This window comes from Erinaceus europaeus, chromosome 13 (assembly GCF_950295315.1).
Source record: "Erinaceus europaeus chromosome 13, mEriEur2.1, whole genome shotgun sequence".
Lineage (NCBI taxonomy): Eukaryota > Metazoa > Chordata > Mammalia > Eulipotyphla > Erinaceidae > Erinaceus > Erinaceus europaeus.
Window position 1 is genome coordinate 49,329,098 of NC_080174.1, and position 24,789 is coordinate 49,353,886.

General features: G+C 44.8%; 1 protein-coding gene across 6 annotated transcripts in view; it reads right to left on the reverse strand.

The window, feature by feature from the left end:
• Positions 1-24,500, reverse strand: part of RNF19B (ring finger protein 19B) — a 46,391-nt gene extending 21,891 nt beyond the window's left edge. For 4 of the 6 annotated variants that reach the window (XM_060205815.1, XM_060205813.1, XM_060205812.1 and 1 more), the window contains exons 1-2: positions 23,711-24,500; positions 1,201-1,406 (exon numbers count right to left, since the gene is read on the reverse strand). In XM_060205815.1, coding sequence (XP_060061798.1) covers positions 1,201-1,406; positions 23,711-24,342 — 838 coding nt within the window. In that variant the 5' untranslated portion in view covers positions 24,343-24,500. The remainder of the gene's footprint in view (positions 1-1,200; positions 1,407-23,710) is intronic. The other 2 variants (XR_009553780.1, XM_060205814.1) reach the window with 1 other exon arrangement.
• Positions 24,501-24,789: the final 289 nt, after the last annotated feature.

Sequence of the window (24,789 nt, forward strand, 5' to 3'; positions counted from 1 at the left end):
AATCAGAAGTACAGTCCTGCAGAAAGAACAGGGGTGTTGACTATAAATTTGGAAATGTTTAGTTCAGGAAAATCATTTTTTTCAGGCTCAGCAAGTGTCACTGTGATTTTCTGTTAACACAATACATAGTTTCTTCCCATGATACTTCAAATCCAAAACCTAAAAACAAGTGGGTATGCGCTAAAGCATATACCTGGTCATTTTTACAACAAGCTACAAACTATCAGATTTAAATGACATTTAAAGAGATTATGCCATTCCAGGAAAAACTAAACAGCAAAATTCTTTCTATTCACTCCCCACCCCTTCCAATGTCACCAGTGGAATGATGTACATTAAAAAAAAAAATTCCCCCTTATTAACACAAGAGGAGGGGAAAAAAAAAACAAACCTAGAGCATCACCCTAATACAGGTTGTTGGAGATCAAACTTGGAACTTCATGTTTGAGAATCTAGTACCTTATCTGCTGTGTTACCTTCCTGGCCCAAAATAAACTACATTTATAAAAGGCAATAAATCCACTGACATTTTAAAATAGGATTACTCTTGACTTGTCAAGGCTGAAACTGAACGTGTGATACTCATATAAGGTGAATCATTACTCCATATTATTTCTTTTCCTTAAATCTGTACACTACTCTCAAAACCAGTAATGCACTTAAAGCTTTTAGGAAAATAGTGTAATTTTAAGACGAGTTATGTTTTTCTATTCATAATTAAAGCTTCAAAAAAACTTCTAGTAAAAGGATCCAATTGCACTCCAATTTGAGACATCACTAAGAAGGTAGCAACTAGAGAATCTGATTTTAAGGGAGCTGGGCAGTAGTGCAGTGGGTTAAGTGCACATGGCACAAAGCACAAGGATCCCAGTTTGAGCCCCTGGTTCCCCTCTTGCAGAGGGGTCACCTCACAGGAGGTAAAGCAGATCTGCAGGGGTCTATCTTTCTCTCCCTCTCTCTGCATCCTTAAAAAAAAAAAAAAAAGAATCTGATTTTACTGTATTCCTATTCTACCCAGGTTGAGTAATTTATAATAGTCATAGAGGAAAACTGCCTATCAAATGTAACATTAAAAGTATTACCAAATAATTTCTGTTCTGACATCAGGATTACATAGTAAGATAATCTCTCCTAGTTTTTGAACTCATATTATAAAATATCAAAATAAAGAGAAAAATGAGATAATGCCAACTTAAATACCTGGTCCAGATTCTTGCCCATAACTGAGACCTGAAGTGTGTTTGGTTCGTACTCGCAAAGTCTGTGCCCTCTGCTGACGAGCCATATCGCATGTCTGATTTGGATGCCATATTTGCTTGCAGTGGTAGCAGAACTCAGTCTGGCAGCCTTCCCTCTCACAGGTTAGCTTTGGGCAGCTGGCACAGCCATAGGCAATAACAGCATAACTAGGTATTGAAACAGGAAGAGACAAAAGTAAGGTAAGGATAATCCAACCAAGACAGACTTTAATTGATCAGTTTCAGTGGGCTAACATTACACTTCCCATAATCATATGTAATGTAGTGGTAAAACAAACATATAACTTAAAAAAGATACATTTATTTCCTAAGAAATGGGGGAGGGGGAGATAGACAGTATACGTATCTAGAATCTGCAGCATGTATTCAGTCATAGACTAAGTTTTAGAAGCAGCTTGCCACAGCAAGTTTCATAAATAACAGGGCACAAAACTATTTCCCTTTGGTGGTTTAATGGGGCCAGGATGTAGCCCAGTGGTAGAACATGTTTTGCATGTTCTGGGCTTGATCCCCAACTCCTTTAGAAAAACCATAACCTTATGATGATTTGTTTATTTAGAAATGGTTAGCATTTGCTTATATTAAAGAACAGATTACTTGTGAAATAAAGAGCTATAGCAAAAGCTAAAGGGAAAAAGCCTTTTCTTTTTTCTTATGCAGCACTAGAGAATGAGCTAGGGTCTAACAAATGCACAAAAGCACTGCAAAGTGGCCTCCTGAGGCCAAAATTATTTTTTAAATTTATTTATTCCCTTTTGTTGCCCTTGTTTTATTATTATTGTTGTTGTTGGATAGGACAGAGGGAAATGGAGAGAGAAGGGGAAGATGGAGAGGGGGAAAGATAGACACCTGCAGACCTGCTTCACTGCTTGTGAAGGGACTTCCCTGCAGGTGGGGAGTTGGGGCTCAAACCAGGATCCTTACGCTGGTCCTTGCAGTTTGCACCACGTGCGCTTAACCCACTGTGCTACCGCCCGACTCCCTTCATTCTTTACTTTAGTAGGGCACATGGGGGAGGGAGAAGAGACAGGGACACACCCTGGCGTACTCCATGGAGCTCAATGTATGCTGTCGATGATGTACCCATTCAGTGCTGGGTCTTGAATCCAGGCTCCTGGCATGCATTCTACCCAGGTGAGCCTCTACTTTTTAATTTTTAAGTTCTAATATAAAAGTGGTCTGATCGTGGTCTGGGAGATGGTGCAGTGGATAAAGCACTGGATTCTCAGGCATGAGGTCCCAAATTCAATCCTTGGCAGCACATGTACCAGAGTGATGTCTGGTTCTTTCTCTCCTCTTTCTCATAAAATAAATAAATAAATAAATAAATAAATAAACTGAGATTTATATCTCCTTTAAATTTTTTTAATTGGTCTAATCGCAGCTCTAGATGGATTCAGGATCAAGTTTTCCTAAAGAAAGTTCAGTTTAATTTTCTTTTTTAAAAAACATTTATTTATTCCCTTTTGTTGCCCTTGTTGTTTTATTGTTGTATGTTGTTAAAATTTCGGAGGCTCTTGCCGGGCTGGCTTGCTTCACGGCTGGTAACAGAGACGCGGAGACAACGGCTGGGCAGGGAAGCTGTATTTCTTTATTCAGGAACAACGATTCATAAACTAAGACAAACTAATCACCAAACAGAACTCTGCTGTCTCTTTGCGGCGGCGCAAGCACTCTCTCTTTTTCTCTGGAACTCAGGAACCCAGGAACTCTGTCTCTCTGGCACTCTCTCTTACTCTGTAACCCTGAAACTCTCGAACTCAGGAACTCTCTTTTCTCTCGAACTCAGGAACTCAGGAACTCTGTCTCTCTGGCACTCTCTCTTACTCTGTAACCCTGAAACTCTCGAACTCAGGAACTCAGGAACTCTGGCACTCTCGAACTCAGGAACCCTCTCTCTTACTCTCGAACTCTGAAACTCTCGCACTCTCGCACTCTCGAACTCCGGAACTCAGGAACTCTGTCACTGGGGAACTCAGGAACTCTCGGACTCCGGAACCCTCTCCCAGGGTCCCTTGGGGCGGGGCCAAGCAGGCCCGCGAAATTAACAGGACTCATCCAATTCTCTTGGAGGGGGAGGGCTAGAACAAGCCAATGTAAAGCACACGACAATTCCCCCTTTTCTTTTTAACTAAATGACTATAGTATCAAGGGTGTGGGGTGAACAGAAACATATATAACCAAAACCAGCATGTTGCCAAGGGAAGGCCTGAGGGGGCCATATCTGAAAAAAAAAACATTTCTTGCCTCTGGGGGGCTACTTGCCTCGACGGGCATTTGCATGGGGGCGGGGAACGGCCTAGGGTCCCAAAGGCAGCTGGCTGCAACTTACTTACTATGAAACAAAACTTGTTATTAGCATATCTACTGCACGATCTAACATTTCTAATAGAGAAGGAATTTGAGACTTTTACATATCAACAACGTCTTTTAACCTTTTGTTACACCCATTCAAGATGGAGACACACCCTAGGTGTGGGCCGGAGAGGAAACCTCAGGCATGAGAATAATTAGCATAGCCATTGTGCGATCTACCATTTCTAATAGAGAAGGTAGTGTTTTACATATCAACAAGTCTATTTAACCTTTTGTTTAGACCAACTTAGTTGAAATATATTGATTGTTAACTAATTTTTACCTCAGACTTTAAATGTAAGTTAATTTTTATCTTTATGAGAATTACGTTGAAAACCTTTTTCATTTATCTTTGACTAGTAAGAATTTAGCCTTAAAGCTACTGTTTACCAAACTTTAAACATACACATAAACATAGTCATTAATACACGAGGAGAGAAACCTTTGTTACGAAGACATGTCATTTTAAACACGAATTTAAATCTATATTGTCTTAGTTGTTGGGGGGGGGGGGGTTCACCATCCGGAGGTGGCTTCCCGTGCAGCTCCATTTCCGAGCAGCTCCACTTCTAGGAACTGCAGGTTGCGATCTCTGCACAAATCTCTGCATACTCCAGCTTGTCTGCCTTCAGACCGGACCGGCGGCTGGAGATCTCGTGTGCCCAGTTTTGGCAGGGAGCCCGGGGGTCCGGGAGGCCCGGGATGGTTCCAGAATTCATAGAAAGAGGGCAGGCAGGCCATCTTTGTAGAAGGCGTGGGCCTAGGTGCCCAGGGGTGGCGGCCATGATAGGCCGCCGCGGCCCTGCCCCATGGCCCTGCCATGTCTGCTGCCCTGTTTGCAGTGGCCGAGCAGCGTGGAGGGATCAAGCGTCCAGTGCCCTGCACCACGCGGTGGAGAGCCGGCTCCTGTGGGCTGGCCTCAGGCTCCAGCATGTTGGCATCGGGCTCCAGCATGTTGGCCTCAGGCTCCAGCATGTTGGCATCGGGCTCCAGCATGTTGGCATCGGGCTCTAGCGTGCTGGCATCGGGCTCTTGCATGGTGGCGTAGGCCTCCTGCGGGCTGCGGGGCTGCGGGGTTGCTGGCGCGGGTGCGCGGGGTTGTCTGGGCGCAGCCGGCTGGCTGGCTGTTTGACCAGGTGGAAACAGCAGCTCCGCGCCTTGCCTCCCGCCCGCTGGCTCTTCCCGCTGGCTGTTCTGAGTTCGCCCGAGCGAGTGGAAACCACAGAGTGGTCCAGAGATAAATGTTCCAGAAACAGCAAAACAGTCTCGTGAAGAAAGAGCAGAGGCCTTTGGAGATCTCTTCACAAGCAGAAGAGAAGGCCATCGTGCATAGGTAGCCAAATTGTCTTTACTTATCTGAGAGATGCGCAGGTCAGGTCCACGTGGGCGCCATTTGTTGTTAAAATTTCCGGACGGCTCCAGCTGGCCGGGCTTGCTTCACGGCTGGTAACAGAGACGCGGAGACAACGGCTGGGCAGGGAAGCTGTATTTCTTTATTCAGGAACAACGATTCATAAACTAAGACAAACTAATCACCAAACAGAACTCTGCTGTCTCTTTGCGGCGGCGCAAGCACTCTCTCTTTTTCTCTGGAACTCAGGAACCCAGGAACTCTGTCTCTCTGGCACTCTCTCTTACTCTGTAACCCTGAAACTCTCGAACTCAGGAACTCTCTTTTCTCTCGAACTCAGGAACTCAGGAACTCTGTCTCTCTGGCACTCTCTCTTACTCTGTAACCCTGAAACTCTCGAACTCAGGAACTCAGGAACTCTGGCACTCTCGAACTCAGGAACCCTCTCTCTTACTCTCGAACTCTGAAACTCTCGCACTCTCGCACTCTCGAACTCCGGAACTCAGGAACTCTGTCACTGGGGAACTCAGGAACTCTCGGACTCCGGAACCCTCTCCCAGGGTCCCTTGGGGCGGGGCCAAGCAGGCCCGCGAAATTAACAGGACTCATCCAATTCTCTTGGAGGGGGAGGGCTAGAACAAGCCAATGTAAAGCATACGACAGTTGTAGTTATTATTGTTGTTGTTATTGGATAGGACAGAGAGAAATGGAGAGAGGAGGAGAAGACAGAGAGAAGGAGAGAAAGATAGACACCTGCAGACCTGCTTCACCATCTGTGAAGTGACTGCCCTGTAGGTGGGGAGCCAGGGGCTCAAACGAGGATCCTTATGCCAGCCCTTGCGCTTTGCGCCAAATGCGCTTAAACCACTGCACTCCCACTCGATTCCCTCATTTTAATTTTCTATATCCCCTCTCCCCCACAATTCAAATCTATACCTTAAAGCAGGGATGGGGAACTTTCTTTTTTTGGGGGGGAGGGAGTGGCCATTTGGATATTTCCAGGCAGTGGCATACCTGGTTAAGTGCACACATTACAGTATGCAAGGACCCAGGTTCAAATGCCTGGTCCCCACCTGCAGGGGAGCTTCACAATTGGTGAAATAGGGCTGCAGGTGTTTCTCTATCTCTCTTCCTTTTATCTCCCCTTCCCATCTCAATTTCTCTCTGTCTCTATCTACTCAATAATAAAAGAATAAAAAGATTTAAAATTCTGGATAACGGTTATGCAAAAAAATTTCATTCCTGGAGCACCAGAGGTCCCAGGTTCAATACCCTCTCATCCCCTACCCACCACCACAAGCTAGAGCTCTGGTAAAAATAAATAAATAATAAAAACTAGCACTTAGGGGAGTCGGGCTGTAGCGCAGCGGGTTAAGCGCAGGGGCGCAAAGCACAAGGACCGGCATAAGGATCCCGGTTCGAACCCCAGCTCCCCACCTGCAGGGGAGTCGCTTCACAGGCAGTGAAGCAGGTCTGCAGGTGTCTATCTTTCTCTCCTCCTCTCTGTCTTCCCCTCCTCTCCATTTCTCTCTGTCCTAAAAAACAAAACAAAACAAAACAAAAAAAACTAGCACTTAATGCTGCTATGAAAAAAGCTCATAGATTTATCAAATTTTGAGTTCTGCCAGTGGTTGCTTTGGTTAAGACCAGACCAAATGATTTCACAGCCATTTCCAGCCCATGAGCCAGACATTCCCTACCTCTGCCTTAACTATCTTCCCTCTTAACAGGTTCCATCAATCAAGATTACCTCTTATCTTATCAACATGGAGAAAGTAAGATATAACTTGTGTAAGTTCATACAATATTTAGACAGATCAGTGGCTGCAAGCTTAAGTATTGTCATGTGGGCTTTGTTGTCCTCTTTCTTATGTTCTTCTTCAACAGTCAAAAACCTCTAACAACTTATGCAGGAAGCTTAATAAGGGGCTGTGTGATGACATACTTAGTGAGCACCAGTATTCATGTTCCCAGTCCACACCTAAGCGCACGCCTGTGTGTGAGTTTGAAGAACGGTGGGACAGCACTTCAGGTGTCTCTCCAATCCCTTTCTCTAAACTTTGCATCTCTTGTCAGAAAGGAAAAGAAAAAAAAAAAAAAACAAGGAAAAAAAGAAAGGAGGGAGGGAGGGAGGAAGGAAGGAAAGAATGAAAGAAAGAGAAAAAGGCAGCGAGATCCAGTACTAACACTGATGTACAAAAGTTTGTTTTTTTAAGCCTTAGTAGCAAGGGAGATAGCATAACAGCTATGCAAAAATACTCTCATGCCTGAGGTTCTGAAGTCCCAGGTTCAATCCCCTGTACCATCATAAGCCAGAGCTGGTACTAAATAGATAAAGTAAGTATAACAATAAAATGCCTTAGTAATGCTATCTCAGATTTATTCTAGTTTGTTTCAAGTGTATTGAATATTAGATGTTCATAATAGTGACTCAAACTCACTGGTAATAGAGTCTGTAAATTGATTTGAGAATGACACTGAAAATATCAATGACAAGATTTCCTCTATTATATAATACAGGCTGTTCTCAGAAAGAGCCAAGTGAGAATAGGTCAATGTATGAATGCAAATGATTCATATCCTGTAGGAGTTCTGAGCAAATTACCCCACCTAGCTGCAACATAACTACTAAAGATAAACAACATTTCTAGTGAAGAAACTGATTTGTCATTTCTTATTAAGTGGGACAGGTATGGCATGATTGCAGACACACTTCCAACTTTTAATGATACACGTTAGACAGCCTATTAAGAAGTCTAAAGCATTTCTTGACCCGTATCTATCCCACATGGTAGTAGTATTAGTAAATTCCATTTTTAAAGTTAAACAAATAAGAGGACAGGGAAGAGGGTAGATAGCATAATGGTTATGCAAAGAGACTTGTGCCTGAGGCTCAAGGCACAAGTCCCAGGTTTAATCACCCGCATCACCCTAAGCCAGAGCTGAGCAGTGCTCTGGCAAATAAATAAATAAATAAATGGACATTTGATAGAAGGAAATTTTGGATGTAGATTTTGATGTCTAAGAATGTAAGATAATTTCAAATATTCATGGACCCACAAGAGTCTATTATCATGACATAGAATTACTCAGAACACAAGACCTGGCATTCCTGTTTCTGTACACCTGGTCTGGGCTCCTTGTCCCTGACTCATAATGCATGACACCAAGCTAGTTAAAATAGTCAACCCTTGGCTTCTATCATCAGAATGGAGGTGTGCTTGCCACCTCCAAGTGCAACTAAATTATGTTCTAAAATTTCATTTGAGATCTTGCCCTAAATGCTATGGTACAAAAACAGAGCAAACTTTCTCCTATTTCCTGACTTTTGAGTACTTTCTTTCTTCCTCCTACAAATGACTATCCTTTATTTCTTTTTAATTAATTAATTTATTTCCCTTTTGTTGACCTTGTTTTTTTTAATTGTTGTTGTAGTTATTAATGTCAGCATTGTTATATAGGACAGACAGAAATGGAGAGAGATAGGGAAGACAGAGAGGGAGAGAAAGATAGACTGCAGGTGGGGAGCCAGGGGCTCGAACTAGGATACTTAAACCAGTCCTTGTGCTTCACGCTACGTGCACTTAACCTGCTGCGCTATCATTTATTTCTTACCCTGGTAGATATTTATCCATACAATAAAAATTAAAATGCCATTTTTATAAAATTCACTTTACTTCTCTAGGAAGTTTGATACCATCCATTATGTTTATAATTACTTTATAAACTTAATATACTAGGGGCCCGGCGGTGGTGCTTCTGGTTAAGCACACAATTACAGTGCACAACGACCCAAGTTTAAGCCCCTGGACCTCACCTGCAGGGAAAAAACTCAAGTAGTAAAGCAGGGCTGCAGGTCCATCTCTCTCTCTCTTTAATTTTTTAAAATCTTTATTTATTGTATAGAGACAGCCAGAAATGGAGAGGGTAGGGGGAGATAGAGAATGAGAGTGAGGGGCCAGGTGGTGACACACGTCGAGTGTACATGTTACAAATGTGCAAGGGCTCAGGGTCAAGGTCCTGGCCCCCACCTGCAGGCGGAAAGCTTTGCGAGTGGTGAAGCAATGCTGTAGGTGTCTCCCTGTCTCTCTCCCTATGACCCCCTTCCCTCTTGGTTTCCGGCTGTCCCTATCCAAATATATGTCTATATACATTAAGAAATTTAAAAAAGAGAAAAAAGAGTGATGAGAGATACCTGCAGCACTACTTCACCACTCTCAAAGCCTTCCCTCTGCTGTCTGGGGGCTTGAACCTGGGTCCTTGTACACTAACATGTGTGCTCAACTAGGTGAACCACCACCCGGCCCCTCTTTACTTTTCTTTTTTTTTTAAATATTTATTTATTCCCTTTGTTGTTTTTTATTGTTGTGGTTATTATTGTTGTTATTGATGTCGTTGTTGGATAGGACAGAGAGAAATGGAGAGAGGAGGGGGAGAAAGAGAGGGGGAGAGAAAGATAGACACCCGCAGACCTGCTTCACCACCTGTGAAGCGACTCCCCTGCAGGTGGGAAGCCGGGGGCTTGAATCAGGAACCTTACGCCAGTCCTTGCGCCTTGTGCCGCCTGCGCTTAAACCACTGCACTACCCCGACTCCCTCTCTTTCCTTTTCTATCTCCTTTGTCCCTTTCAATTTCTCTGTCTCTATCCATTAATAAACAAATAAATGAATAAATAAGATAAAAATAAACTTAATATACTGTAATCACTGTTTATATGTGTGCTTCCTCAACCAGATTAAAGGAAAAGTATTATTTAAAAATAAAAAACAAACAAACAAACAATTCCTGCTTAAAATATCTGCTAAGTGATGGAGACTCTATTCCCTCCTCTGGATTTTTTTCTCCCCCTTCCTTGCCTTGATGGATTCTAGCTCTTCTCCAGGGCCAGTACTCTATTCAATGTATTATTTATCTATTTCTTGCTTCCAGGGTTATCACTGGGGCTCAGTGCCCGCACTACAAATCCACTGCTCTTGGAGGCTATTTTTCCCTTTTGTTGCCCTTGCTGTTTATCGTTGTTATTATTATTGCTGTTGTTATTGCTGTCGTTGTTGGATAGGACATAGAGAAACTGAGAGAGGAGGGGAAGACAGAGAGGGGAAGAGAAAGATATAGACTAATGCAGACCTGCTTCACGGCCTGTGAAGCGACTCCCCTGCAGGTGGGGAGCCGGGGGCTCGAACTGGGATCCTTTACGCCAAGTGTGCTTAATCCACTGTGCTACCGCCTGGCCCACCCATACTATTGTTATTTATTTATTCCTTTTCTGCTTGCAGGGTTATTGCTGGGGCTCAGTGCCTGCACTACGAATCCATTGCTCCTGGAGGCCATTTTCCTAGTTATTGTTACCACTGCTGCTGTTGTTGGGATAGAACAGAGAGAAACTGAGAGGAGGAGCGAGACAGGGTAAGAGATAAGACACCTGCAGGCCTGCTTCATGGCTTGTGAAGTGAACCCCCTGCAGGTGGGGAGCCAGGGGCTCGAACTGGGATCCTTAGGTTGATCCTTGGGCTCTGTGCCATGTGTGCTTAACCTGCTGTGCTACCACCTGGCCCCCTCAATGTAATCTTTAAAGTTTTTTTTTTTTTTTTAGATTTTACTTATTTATTCATGAGAAATAACAGGAAAGTGGGGGGATAGACAGCATAATGGTTATGCAAAGAGACTCTCATGCCTGAGGTTCCAAAGTCCCAGGTTCAATCCCCAGCACCACTATAAGTCAGAGCTGAGCAGTACTCTGGTAAATAATAATAATAATAATAAAGAAATAATAGGAGACAGAGAAAGAACCAGACATTAGTCTGGTATATGTGCTGCCAGGGACTGAACCCACGACCTCATGCTTGAGAGTCCAAAGTCTTATCCACTGCACCACCTCCAAGACCACTAATCTTTTAAATTTATCTATGTATTTATACGCCATACACTGAAACTTGATGCTAAAATTTTAAAGCTCATTTGAGGGTAAACTCCTAAATTCTGAATAAGGAAATCTTATCCCTTAGGCAGTTGCAAACAGCTCTCTCCTTTAGACCACTCTGCCTTGAATTCAAGTTTTTTCATTCATGTCTGACACTGCAGTGTCTTACCCTGGTCACTTAGTTTAACCAAGCATTTAGATTTGTCAGAAGTAGATGGAAGATACAGGAAATTATCTGTGGCTAAAAATACAGATGCATCACTTTTCCCCTTTATACAGTTTTTTACTAATGTGTTACTTTCCTAAATGCTCAAAACATCAGGTGTGAGCAAGACCACAACATTTTCTAAATTGTAGGGAAGAGATAGCTAGTTTTATGTGTGATAGTGATCCAACAGACCCCCTGAAAACTAAAGAAATGTGTTCTTATGTCTGTATTTCCCATCTCAAGGTCATTAAATTTCATTTACACGTGACCACTAAGCTCATGGTATAAGGGCCAAGTTGCCCATATACATTCCAGCTCTAGATCAAACCCTAGGCCTTTTCAGGTTACCTCTTGGTAAAGACTTCCAAATGGTTATAACATTACTCTTCTGCTTAAAATCCTTCAATGAAAAAGAAACAGCAATGTGAGGTAGTAGTTCACCAGAGTGTATGGTTTTCATGTATGGGGCCCTGGATCTGATCACCAGCGCTGTGTATGGTTTAGAAAGGTGTTCTGGTCTCTTTCATTAAATAAATAATTCTAATACCAAAAAAAAAAAAAAAGAAAGAAAGAAAGAAAAATGTGGAGAAGGAAGAGGAGGAAAGTTCTTCAGGGCTGGGGAGACAGTATGGTTATGAAAAGACTCATATTCGTGGTCCGGGAGGTAGCGCAGTGGATGGGGGCATTGGACTCTCAAGCATGAGGTCCTGGGTTCATTCCCAGGCAGCATTTGTACCAGAGTGATGTCTGGTTCTTTCTCTCTCTTCTCCTATCTTCCTCATAAATAAATAAAATCTTAAAAAAAAAAAAAAAAAAAGACTCCTGCTTGAAGCTCTGAGCTCTTAGGTTAAATTCCCAGCACTCAAGTCCTTGGTCCACATCTGCAGGAGGAAAGCTTCACGACCGGTGAAGCAGGGCTGCAGGTGTCTCTCCCTCTCTATCCCCCTCCCCTCTTAATGTCTCCATGTCTCTACCCATAATAAATAAATAAAAGATTTTTAAAAAATCAGGAACTGGGCAGTGGTGCCGCGGGTTAAGCGCACATGGCATGAATTGCAAGGACCAGCATAAGGATCCCTGTTCGAGCCCCCGGCTCTCCACCTGCAGGGGGTTTGCTTCACCGGTGGTGAAGCAGGTCTGCAGGTGTCTATCTCTCTCTCCCCCTCTGTCTTCCCCTCCTCTCTCGATTTCTTCTTGTCCTATCCAATAACGACAGCAACAATAACAACAACAACGATAAACAACAAGGGCAACCAAAGGGAAAAAATAGCTTCCAGGAGCAGTGGATTTATAGTGCTGCAGGCACCTAGTCCCAGCAATAACCCTGGAGGCAAAAAAAAAAAAAATTCCCAGCACCACCATAAACCAGAGCTGTGTAGTGCTATTGAGGGGTGGTGTGGTGGTGGTATATGTGTGTGTTTCTCTATTTATCTCATTAAAAAATAAATATTAGGGGCCAGGTGGTGGTACACCTGGTTGAGCACTCATGGTACAGTGCACAAGGACCCAGGTTCTAGCCCCCAGCCCCCACCTGCAGGGGGAAAGCTTCACAAGTGGTGAAGTAGGACTGTAGGTATCTCTCTCTCTCCCTCTATCACCACTTCCCTCTTGATTTCTAGCTGTCTCTATCCAATAAGTAAATAAAGGTAATAAAAATTTTTTTAAATAAATATTAAAGAGTCGGGCGATAGCACAGTGAGTTAAGTGCATGTGGCGCAAAGCTCAAGGACTGGCATGAGGATCCTAGTCGAGACCCCGGCTCCCCACCTGTAGGGAAGTCGATTCACAGGCGGTGAAGCAGGTCTGCAGGTGTCTGTCTTTCTCTCCTCTCTGTCTTCCCCATCTCTCTCCATTTCTCTCTGTCCTATCCAACAACGACAACAACAACAATGACTACAACAACAATAAAAACAACAAGGGTAACAAAAAGGAAATAAATAAATATTTAAAAAAATTAAAAAGCAAAAAGTTCTTTAAACTTTGCATGGCAAAGACAGGCCTGCCAATTTGAGTTTAGTCTAACAGGTTAATCTCTGGGGCCAGGAAATAACTCACACAGTAAAGCATGGGCCTTACCATGCACAAGACTGACTATGACTATAGGTTTGAGCCCCAGCACCTCACAGAAACACCAAGGATGGTACTGGGGAACTCCATGGATACTGGAGTAGTGGTGTGGTATCTTTCCTTTTTCCTGCTGTCTCTCTAAATAATGAGGGGGGGGAAGGTTCAGAGCAGTGATATTGCCTATGCATGAGGTTCTGACATGATGTTTAAAAAAAAAAAAAAGGTAGTGTGGTAGTGAGGGAACAGCAATAATCGTGATGCAGAAAGACTTTCCTGCCTTGGCCTCTAAAGTCCCAGATTTGCTCTGGGTGCTTTTCTCTCTAGTAAATAAGATACTAAAAACAAACAGACTGACCTCTGGTCACTTCCCAGATTATGCTAACCACACTGTATCCAGAGGCTACCAAACTAGACTCCAGACTTAATATCATGTCTTATACCTCCAAGCATTGCCATAATACTTGTTTAAAATGCTTAGTGTCTTTGTTGGGCCTGGTTCCTATTTGTGTTTTTAAAGGTCCAGATCAAAATACCATCTCCTCTGTGAAGTCTATATACCATCATGCAAAACCTTCCATCTATCCTTACTTAGTATTATTTTTCTTAACTTTTTTTTCCATCAGTGTTATCACTGATGCTTGGTGCCTGCACTATGAATCCATTGCTCCCAGTGATCATTCTTTTATTTCTCTTTTTGATAGAAACAGAGAGAAATTGAGAAGGAAGGGGAGAAAGCAAGGGAGAGAGGGGGAGGGAGAGAAGGAAAGGGAGAGAGAGGGAGAGAGAAAGGGAAAGACCTGCAGCAGCACTGCTTTGCCTCTTATGAAGCTTCCTTCCCCTTCAGGTAGGGACCTGAGGCTTGAACCTGGGTCCTTGAGTACTGTAATGTGCGTGCTCTACCAGATGCATCAACACCCAGCCCCAACATTTCTTTCTTTTTTTTTCTCAGATAGAAAAAAAAAAAAGAAAAGAGTACAGAACCATTTAATCTTAAAACTTAAAAAAAAGTCAAGAGACAAAGGCCTTGAGGAAGGGTATGAGCCTGCGTGTGCCATATCTTCTTTCCTGGGGAAGCACTGATCATGATTTGGTTTCTTCCCACCTGAGAAAGGGGGGGGCAGCGGGGTGTGGGGATGCAGGAGCCAGGTCCCGCCCACCAGGTGAGTTTGGGATCCAGCAGAGTTGAGGCTATCTGAGACCTACAAGTTGCTGTGTGCGCAAAACGCTGCCTCCCAGTCGGTCCAAGTGGCTTCCAGGAAGCGTGTATGTGCTGACACGCATGTGGACTGCAGGCCGGCGTTTCCTAGAGCTTTTCATTGGCAAATGCTGCCTCCTGCAACTGCAGGACAAAAGTTTTGAAATAAGCCCTGCCCAGCACCTCGGCAGAGCTGAGGACACTGGGGCGTCTCACTAGGTCTGAGGGCCAAGTGGTGCCACCTCCTCTTACTCCCCATACCTCCTGGATTCCCTGGTCCCCAAGCCAAGCTGTGTTCTGCGTGCATCTCCTCAGATCCCAGTCCTGGTGGAGGGCGCGGCTGGTCTGAGGCCCCTGCAGGCAGGCTCATCAGCCAAGTCGGCCCCAACATTTTCTTTAATATTCATTATACTACATTTATAATTACCTGTCACTCACCCAACAATTAAACAATCATCTGTCTCATATGTTGTCAAACTCCCTGTCAAGGACCATGTTGTAATAACCCAAGATTTGACATTAAATAATGCTCAGCAGTGTCTATTGAATGATTACTTGTATCCCTCTACCTCTTTTGTTATTGATGGGGCTATACCACTCTGGATCAACATTTTCAGATGAAAAGACAAAGTAAGGAAAAGACAACAGCACCAAAGTGTCACCTGCTATAGAGGTGGGGGAGGCTGGAAACTTGAACTTGGGTCGCCTGAGTGGAAAAGCATGCATCCTCCTAGATGAACTATTGTGCTGGCCCTCTCCATCTGTCCCCTTCTTGTCTTCCCTCCTGTCCTCTTATTTTTCTTCCCCAAATTGGTATTCTTTCTCATGAAAATTGTATTCACCACCCCACACCCCCTTTAGCAGAGAGAGAGAAATTGATAGGGGAAGGGCTGGATAGGGAAAGAGAAAGAGAGACACTTGCAACACTGTTTCATCACCACTTGTGATGATTTACCCCTGCAAATGGGGACCAGGGGCTTGAATCTGGGTCCTTGAACATGGGAATAGTGTGCACTTAACCAGGTGCTGGCACCACTGCCTGGCCCCTCACTCCATTCATATGGGTAACTGAAAGTTTCTGTCAGAGATGGTTCAGTAGAAAAAGGACATGTCTTGCTGGTGTGCCGCCCTGGGTTTGACCCCTGAAAGCCCATGTAACAAAGTGATTCTCTGGTATGTCTCTCTTCCCCCATTAATTTTTTTTTTTTTTTTTCGGGGGCTGGATGGTGGTGCAACCTGGTTGAGCATACATGTTACAGTGTGCAAGGACCCAGGTTCAAGTCCCCAGTCTCCACCTGCAGGGGGAAAGCTTCACAAGTGGTGAAGCAGTGCTACAGGTGTCTCTCTGTCTCTCTCCCTGTCTACCACCCCCTTCCCTCTCAATTTCTGGCTGTGTCTATCCAATACATAAATAAAGATTTAAAAATATATATGTAAAAGAGTAAGTGTCACCTCCACACACACACCACCATAAGCCAAAGCTGAGCAATGCTCTAGTAAAATAATAACAATAACAACAATAATAATATAAATTAATTTTAAAAAGAAATTTATTTTTATAGTTATAAAGAGAATAATATTCAGGGACCAGGTGGTGGTGCACTTGGTTGAGCTCACATGTTATAATGCATAAGGACCTGGGTTCAAACCCCTGGTCCCCACCTGCAGGGGGAAAGCTTTTGGAGTAGTGAACCAGTGTTGCAGGTGTCTCTCTGTCTTTCTTCCTATCATCCCCTTCCCTCTCAATTTCTGGCTGTCTCTATGTAATAAATAAAGATAATTTTTGAAAAAGAGAGAATAAGATTCATAGTCACGGTAAAAAATACTGTGAATGGCCTGACAGATGCACAGTAGATGAAACACTGGTATCTCAAGCATGAGGTCCTGAGTTCACATATGCCAGACCAATGCTCAGGTTTTATCTCTCTCCCATTCTCTTTTTTGTTAGTAGGTAAATGAATATTTAAAACACACACATACACCCTTAAAATATACTAACAACAGGTTGGTAACTGTAAAGGGCATCAGGAAGGCAGCAAATAGGGAAAGTTTTAGTTAAGTTGTAAAGACGTGTGTGTGGGGGGGAGCATGCGTCTTGATCTTAATTCAGGGAAAGTTTGCCATGTTGGAAGATTTATATTTCACATTAGCATGCTTAAAAGGTGTAAGAAGTTCAGAAATACATTTACTTCATTTTGTTTAATCCAACATTTTCCATACCTATTTGAATAAACCATTTTTCTGGATTGGGGAGATAGCATAATGGTTATGTAAAGAGACTCTGATGTCTGAGGCTCTGAAGTCCCAGGTTCAATCCCCCATACCACCATGAGCCGGTGCTGAGAAGTGCTCTGGCATAAATAAATATAAATTCACATTTTCTTTGAAGTCATATCTAAGACCTACCATGGGGTATACTTATGGAAAAAAATAGAAAATAAAGTATAAAGATGGAAAGAGACTATAAAGGTGCTTAAGTTATAAGGAGAGATCATCTAAATAAATCCCTTTTAAAATAATAATGTTTACTTATGTCACAGAGATAGGCAGAGAGAGAAATAAATATTACCAAAGCAGCACTCTGGCATATACAGTCCTGGGGATCAAATTCAGAATCTCATGCTTATGAGTCCAGAGCTCTATACCTGTCACCACTCCTGCTGCCATAAGTTCTTAAAATCATAAAATACCATCTTTTAAAATATTTATTTATTCCCTTTTGTTACCCTTGTTTTATTGTTGTCGTCGTTGTTGAATAGGGCAGAGAGTAATGGAGAGAGGAGGGGAAGACAAAAAAGGAAAGAAAGACACTTGCAGACCTACTTCACCGCTTGTGAAGTGACTCCCCTGCAGGTGGGGAGCTGGGAGCTCCAACTGGGATCCTTATGTCAGTCCTTGAGCTTTGTGCCACCTGCGCTTAACCTGCTATGCTACCTCCTAACTCCCCCCAAAAATCATCTTACAGGTCAGATATGAGCAATGTTTAACTATATTTTATTTATTTATTGACAGACTCAGAAAGAAACAAAAAATGGAAAGGGAGAGAGATGTGCAACACTGTTCTATCACTTGTGAAACTTCCCCCCGCAGGTGGAATCTGGGGGCTTGAACCTGGATCCTTGTGCATCTAACTTGTATGTTCTAAAAGTTACAACCCACTGCCTGGCCTCAGATATGAACAGTTTAAAACAGGGGAGTGGCTCTCCAGAGCCCTACCCCACTAGGAAAAGATAGAAACAGGCTGGGGGTGACCTGCCAACACCCAAGTCCAGTGGAGAAGCAATTACAGAAGCTAGAACTCCCACCCCAAAAAGAATTTTGGTCCACACTCCCAGAAGGGTAAATGATAAGGGAAGTAAACCAGGGCTCTGCACTACCATTCCACTAGGACCCGAAACATTTGTTACTAGGAATCTTATTTTTATACTGTCAATAAAAGGGAAGTGAATCTGGAAAACACCAGAGGAAGCCAACCATTTCTCTTATCTGGGGGAGAGAGAGAGAGAGAGAGAGAGAGAGAGAAGAAAAAAAAAGACAGGAAGAAGTAATATGTGCAGGGGCAACTTAGAAAGGAGGTGAAGGCAGGACCACTGAAAAAATAGGAGGAAAAAAAAACAACATATAGAATCAGCCCATATCGGTGACCTTGGGAGAACTACTGCAGTTTCTACTGGAAGGAATGGGGACACAGAACTCTGGTGGTGGGAACAGTATGGAATTATACTCCTATTATCTTATAATTTTGTAAATCAATATTAAAAAACTAATAAAAAATGGGAGTGATATAAAATATTCCTTTTTTTTTTTTTGTCTCCAGGGTTATCGCTGGAGGCTCAGTGCCTGCACCGAGAATCCAATGCTCCTAGGGGCCATTTTTTTCCCCATTGTTGTTGCCTGTCATTGTTGTTGGACAGGACAGAGAGAACTGAGAGAAGGGCAGAACAGAGAGGGGGAGAGAAAGACAGACACCTACAGACCTGTTTCACCCCTTGTGAAGTGACCCTTATGCAGGTGGGGAGCCAGGGGGATTGAACTGGGATCCTTGTAAGGGTTCCTGTGGTTCGTACTATGTGCACTTACCTGGTGCACTGCAAAATATCCCACTTTCAAATGAGTACTCTGGCAAATATGAGAAAGATGTACTGTGCTGGAGGATAATGTAGACGGCGGTAGAAATTAGAGAGAAGAGATGTGAAGTATCAGTAGAAAATAAATTAAGTGGCCCTATAAGTTCTGCAAAGAAGAAGAAAAAAATCCCTTTCACTGAGAAATTTATGCTCTTCAGTCACAAGTGTGCTAGAGATGAACGGAAGCTGCCCGTTTACCAGATGGTCCAGTTCAGTTGCTCAGGAAGACCAACAGCTGACACTATCTGCAGGGGTCATATGGGGCGCTGGGGAAGAGGCGCAGAGGCAGCAGTGAGGGGCTGGAGTGGTGGACCTACACAAAACAATCTTCTTCAGTCTTCTACAGATTCTGAGAGGGTTTAAAGATTGCCAACAGAAACAGGAAAAGTTTCCAATGAAGGGGATGGGACACAGAACTCTGGTAGTGGGAACTGTATGGAATTATAACCCTATTATCTTACAAGCTTATAAATAAATATTAATTCACTAATAAAAAGTAAAAAAAAAAAAACATTGGGGCCAGTTAGTGGAACACCTGGTTGAGTGCACAAAGAACCGGGTTCAAGCTCCCAGTACCCACCCTGCAGGAGGAAAGCGTTTCAAGTGGTGAAGCAGTGCTATAAGTATATGTATCTATCTATCTGTCTGTCTGTCTATCTATCTATCTATCTATCCCCCCCCATATATATATATTACCCTTCCTCTCAACTTTTGGCTGTCTCTATCAAATAAATCAATAAATAAAGATAATAAAAAAATAAAAATAAAAGATTGGCAACAGATAACTTCAGAGGAAAACATTACATGCTTTATATGGCCTCACAGGCAGTGGAGTAATGCTGTAATGTCTTCTCTCTTTATCTCTCTCTCTCTCTCTCACCTTCTAATAAAAACAAATAAATCCACTGGGAGTAGAGGAGTCTGTAGACCTGCAGTAACCCTGGAAGGTGGGGGGGGGGGATTGAGGAAAAATGACAGGGAACCTGAGCACCAATTTCACATATGTAGTGTGGGGAACTGAACGCAATGCTCTATGTACACAAGTCCAGAACTCTGCCAGAGAACCGCCCCCTAGGCCAGTCTACAAATATTTTATAAAGAACTAATAAATATTTTAACATACAGTATTCTTACCATGAAAAAATCACAGTAATATCAGTAATTAGAAATCTAAGATCAATTACATGTATCTGTCAAATACACATACACAGAGTACAAAGACAGGAAAGGGTAAATTTGCCTGGTAAGAACTTGCTCTGTGGAAAGTGAAAGATCTCATGCATGGAAAGAGGAGATAAACTGGACATGGGCTTCTCTTCCAGTACCATTCATGACCTTAGCCAGAGCCAGAAGACTAGGACCACTCAACTAAAACAGAACAAGTAATTTTTCTCTTAGCATTAAAAGGGGATGGTAAAACCACTGACAGTAATACTCTCAGGGACCTCATTACCTATTTAGAGAGACATAATTTTAAAGCTGTTTATTTACTATCTTTAAGTAAAGATCTCAAAACTCAGGCAGGGCTAGATAGCACAGTGGTTATGTAAACAGCTCTCATGCCTGAGGCTCCAAAGTCCCAGGTTCAATCCCCCACACCACCATAAGCCAGAGCTGAGCAGTGCTCTGGTTAAAAACAAACAAACAAACTTCAAAACTCCTTGCAGATATTAGGTCTCTCAAGCCAGTAATGAGGTAGACAAGAAGCTGTTAACAGTAAAAATCGGGGGGGGGGGGGGGAGTAGATTCTGATATTCTTGAATCTCAACGCTGTCCACAGTAGACAACTGACAAACTGTGACAAACAGCAGTATACCCAATAATGCTGACAAGTACAAACTTGTCCTTTCATTCCACTTCAAAATGTCATCACTGCCCCTTTAGCTGCTTAGGTTGACTTTTTCAGATAGAGACTATGAGAAACAGCCCATTTGGTTGTAGCCTTTCACTGTTTATTCAGCCCATCTATTTTGTAGATGTTTATCGACTATAGACCCCTGACCCTTGCACGTCTACATGACTACAACCATGCCCTGGTTTTCTTCAAATTTAGCTTAGACTACCCGGCCCCCTCCTCACTCACTTTTCATACATCTGTTCCCACCCCCTTCCCAAACATTGTAAGCTTAGACCTCCCGACCCCCTTTCCACTTCTCACACACCCATTCCCATCCCCTTTCCCTGAATATGGTTAGACTGTGAGCCCATTACTTCTTGCCAAATGGGAAAAGGACCAGTTGTTCCCATGTCCTAGTAATGTATAAAAAGGCCCTGAAGATGGCCCTTGGTGTGCCTGCTGGCTTATATCCCTGCACGTGCCCGTAAAACTTTAGCCTTGTTCATGATTCTCGGTACCTCAGTCCCTGTTTTAAGGAGTAGATAGAGCGCATTTTTGCACACAGACAGAGAGGCAAAGAGAGAGGGAAAGAAACCACAACACGATGCTTCTTCCAACCCATGCATGACAAAGCAGCACACTATCAAAATGAGCTATTTTGTTGGTCCAAGTCCAAGTTTTTTAAAAGCAGAGACTGAGTCTTGGATGGAGTTAAAATCAGTGTTCCAGTGGCTGGGGGAAATTGCTCAACTGGTAGGACATCACGTTTTCATGCCTGAGGTTGCTGGTTCTACCCCCAGCATCACGTGTACCAAAAGCTGTGTACTGTATACTCTCTCCCTGCCTCATGTTAGAGACTCTCCTTCTTTTACACATGTAATAATTAAAAAAAAAAATATATATATATATATATATATATAGTATTCCAGTGGTCTGGAGGTGGCTCAGCAATAGCGCTCACACTTGCATTCATGAGGCCCCAGGTTAGACGCCCAGCACACAGCAGGGTACTGCTCTGGTGCTTCTCTTTAAATAAATGAGTGGTTATATGACTCTGAACAAATCTTACTCAGTTTCTTTACATTTCAGTGTCCTCATCTATATAATTAGGTCTACTAGGAATGTAACTAGATCTAACTGTGGATGTAGCCCAGTGGTAGAGCACAAGCCTTACATGTAAAGAGACACTGTGTTTATGTCCAAAACAAAAAATAACAAAACTTGATAAACTATCCCCTCCAACCTCTCTCTATGGCCTCATACAACTTTATCACTCCTGGGTTATTTTTCCACTCATTTTATTTCAGATAGACAGATATACAGGAAGAGACAGACAGCGAAACCTGCATACTTCACCACTTGTGAAGCTTCCTCTCTAGGGGGGGGGGGGGGGGCCGCTCAAATCCAGGGCCTTGCCTGTGGTAAGGCATGTGCTTAACTAGGTGCACCATAGCCTAGCCCCTAGATCAAATCTTGTAATGTTTTAAGTAAGGATCAAACTACATGGATGTCTATTTGCTTTCTTTTTTCAGACTACTTCGTTAAGTTAATGGATGACACATTCAAATTTATATATACAGATAATTGTCATACTTCTAGCTAATTAAAAAATGCCTTCTGGATTCATTACTTGACTGAAATAAATTGTCTTAATTTTTAAATAACTTCCAAATCAGTAATGGTTTAGGGTAGTCATAAAGATTATAAACTAATTCTTGTCCCTTTTTGACAATAAGTAAAATTTGAGAGAAATGAAAACAAAAAGGAAACTTTACCATAATCAGTGATACCACACTTCTTGGTTGAAAGTCAAGGAAACTCACTATTTCAAAGGGAGTTAATGTCCCGTTTCAAAATTAAGTACAGTGTTCTTTAAAAGAAGCATGTTTAAAATAGATCAATAATGTTTGTAAACCTCTAATGCCACTCAATTAACCTCTTACAGCTAGTAAGATCACCAGAGCACCAGATAAAAGCAAATGCATTCAAGAATCAGAGGTTATTTCCAGTACTTATTAACTGAAAGTGAAAGTTGTTTTTTTACCACAGATAAACATGGTACTTTTGACCACAATACTTCAAAGTAATTTAGAAATCCCATTTCAATAAGGTCAAGTAACACAACCCTCTCTAAACAAGTCAGAGTAGAAAAATACAAGTTAGCTCTTCTTACTCTTAGGCATTCCAAGACAGTATCCTTCAAAGAGGACCAGAGCAGCATCATGGAAATTCTAAAACAGCCTTAATGGTTAAGTCACAAATGAACCCTTTTTAACTCTTTGAAGCAAAAGCTTGTGAAGCTTTTTATTAGCATTACATTTACACAGTGCAAGGAGTCTCCAAAACATGACACACAAGAATAAAGTAATCTGCCCAAGGTCACAGAGCAGGTAATGGCAGCCTGGTTCCCAACCCCTTAGGTGAGCCCCTGCTGCTATTCACTGGCTGTTTTAACCTTCACACACAATCACATTTTAGGAAATGGGGTGGGGGTGGCGTGGGAGGGGATGAGGCTGTCCACCGAAAATTTCTGAACAACAGTGAAACCTGGAGGTGTTAGATCTCTGCAGGCAATGCATACCTTCTCATTGACCTTATGCATTCGGTATGGATGGCACACTGAAGACTTCCTGGGGCCCCGGGAGACAGCATAAAGGTTATGAGAAGGGCTTTCATGCCTTAGGGGTCCCAGCATCACCATAAGCCACAGCCAAGCAGTGTTCTGGTCACTCGCCTTTTCCTTCTCTTTCTCTCTCTCCCTATTTTTCTCACTGTTTCTCTCTCACTAAAATAAAATATTGGGCGGGGGAGACAGCATAATGGCTGTGCAAAAAGACTCCTATGCCCGAGTCACCTAAGGTCCTAGGTTCAATCCCCAGCACCACCATGAGCCAGAGCTGAGCAGTGATCTGGAAAAAATAAAGACTGTTCTCGGACGCTCGAGATCTCAAGGTGTGGAAGACACACTTTCTCCCATGCCAACCTCGGAGCATCGTTCTCGTGCTCCACTGCCCCCGGGACAAAGAAAGGGTCCGCCCGCCCCTCGCCCTGGTAACAGCACCCCAAGTGCCTTCCCAACATCTGGGCACCGCAGATCTCCGGCGGGCAAGTGTCCGGTTCCCCGACTGCCACTCCCTTCGCCTCAGCCCAACTTTCCGCGGCGGCGGCGGCCGGGAAGCACACGCCTTCTGCAATGCTGCAGAGCCGGCGCCCCGCCGCCCGACACACCCCTCTGAAGCGCGGGCCCTCGCAGGGGCTCCCCGGGACCCCGGCCCCGCCGCACCCACACGCGCTCGGCTCGCCTGGCCGCGGGCGGTTGGGCGGTTGCCGGCCCCCACGCGCCGCAGCGGCCGCGCGTCCCGCCCCGGCCCCGGGGTCCCCCGCGCTCACCCGCAGTCCGGGGCCGGGCACCAGCGGCAGTCGGGGTCCGAGGCCAGGTAGCGGCGCAGCATGAACTCCTCGTACTTGTGCATGAGCGGCGGGTCGGCGAGCAGCAGGCGGATGTCGTGCGGGTTGAGCCGCTCGCTGCACTCGGGGCAGCTGATGGGGACGCGGCTCTCGCTGATCTCCAGCCGCAGGTAGTGGCGGAGGCAGTCGCGGCACGAGCGGTGCGGGCAGCTGAGGAGGCGCGGGGCTCGCTCGGGCGGCAGCCGCACCAGGCACAGCGGGCACTCCACCTCCTCCGGGCCCGAGCCGCCGCCCTCCGCCGCCGCCTCATCGTCGAAGCCCGGCCCCGCCGCCGCCGCGGCCGCGGCCTCGGCCTCCACGACCGGATCTTCGGGCAGCGCCTCGGGCGGCGGGGCCTGGGCCGCGGCGGGGGTCGGGGCGGGCGGCGGCGGTGCGGCAGGGGGCGGCGGCTCGGCCTGATGCTTGGCCCGGGCGCGGCGGCTACGGGCCGAGGCGGAGAAGACGCTGTGGAAGGTGAGGCGCCGGCGCCGGCCGCCGCTGCGGCACTTGGGGTCCGGCGCGGCCGCGTGTATCGATGTAGAGCGCGGCGACTCGGAGTCCTTCTCGGAACCCATGGCCCGCAGAGGCCGAGGGGCCAGGGGCGCCCAGCGCCGCCCCAGCTCCCGCCTCAGCGCCCGCTCTGCCGGCGCCCCGGCCGCTGCCGCCTCAGCCGCCCTCCCGGAGATCGAAGTCGAGCGCTCGCGACCAAGTGGTTATAAAGCCTCCGCCCCGTGCGCCGCCGCCCACTGCGCAGGCGCTTAGCCGAGACACCTCACAACCCGCGCCGCCCCGGCCGGAGGGGGGCGCTGGGCGGGGCCGAGGGGTGGGGCCGCGCGAGCTGGTGTGGGTCAGGTGGTTCCAGCACGGCCATTTTGGGGAGACCCTAACCCCGCTGCTTTCCTAGGTGTCTGCCCTGGTTCTATCACCGCTCCCAGCATCGGCCGTCAAGTGCAGTTTTTGGGTGTCTGGCCTCATCAAGAGACTGACTGCCACTTCCAGCAAATGATGCTTCAGCTAATTCA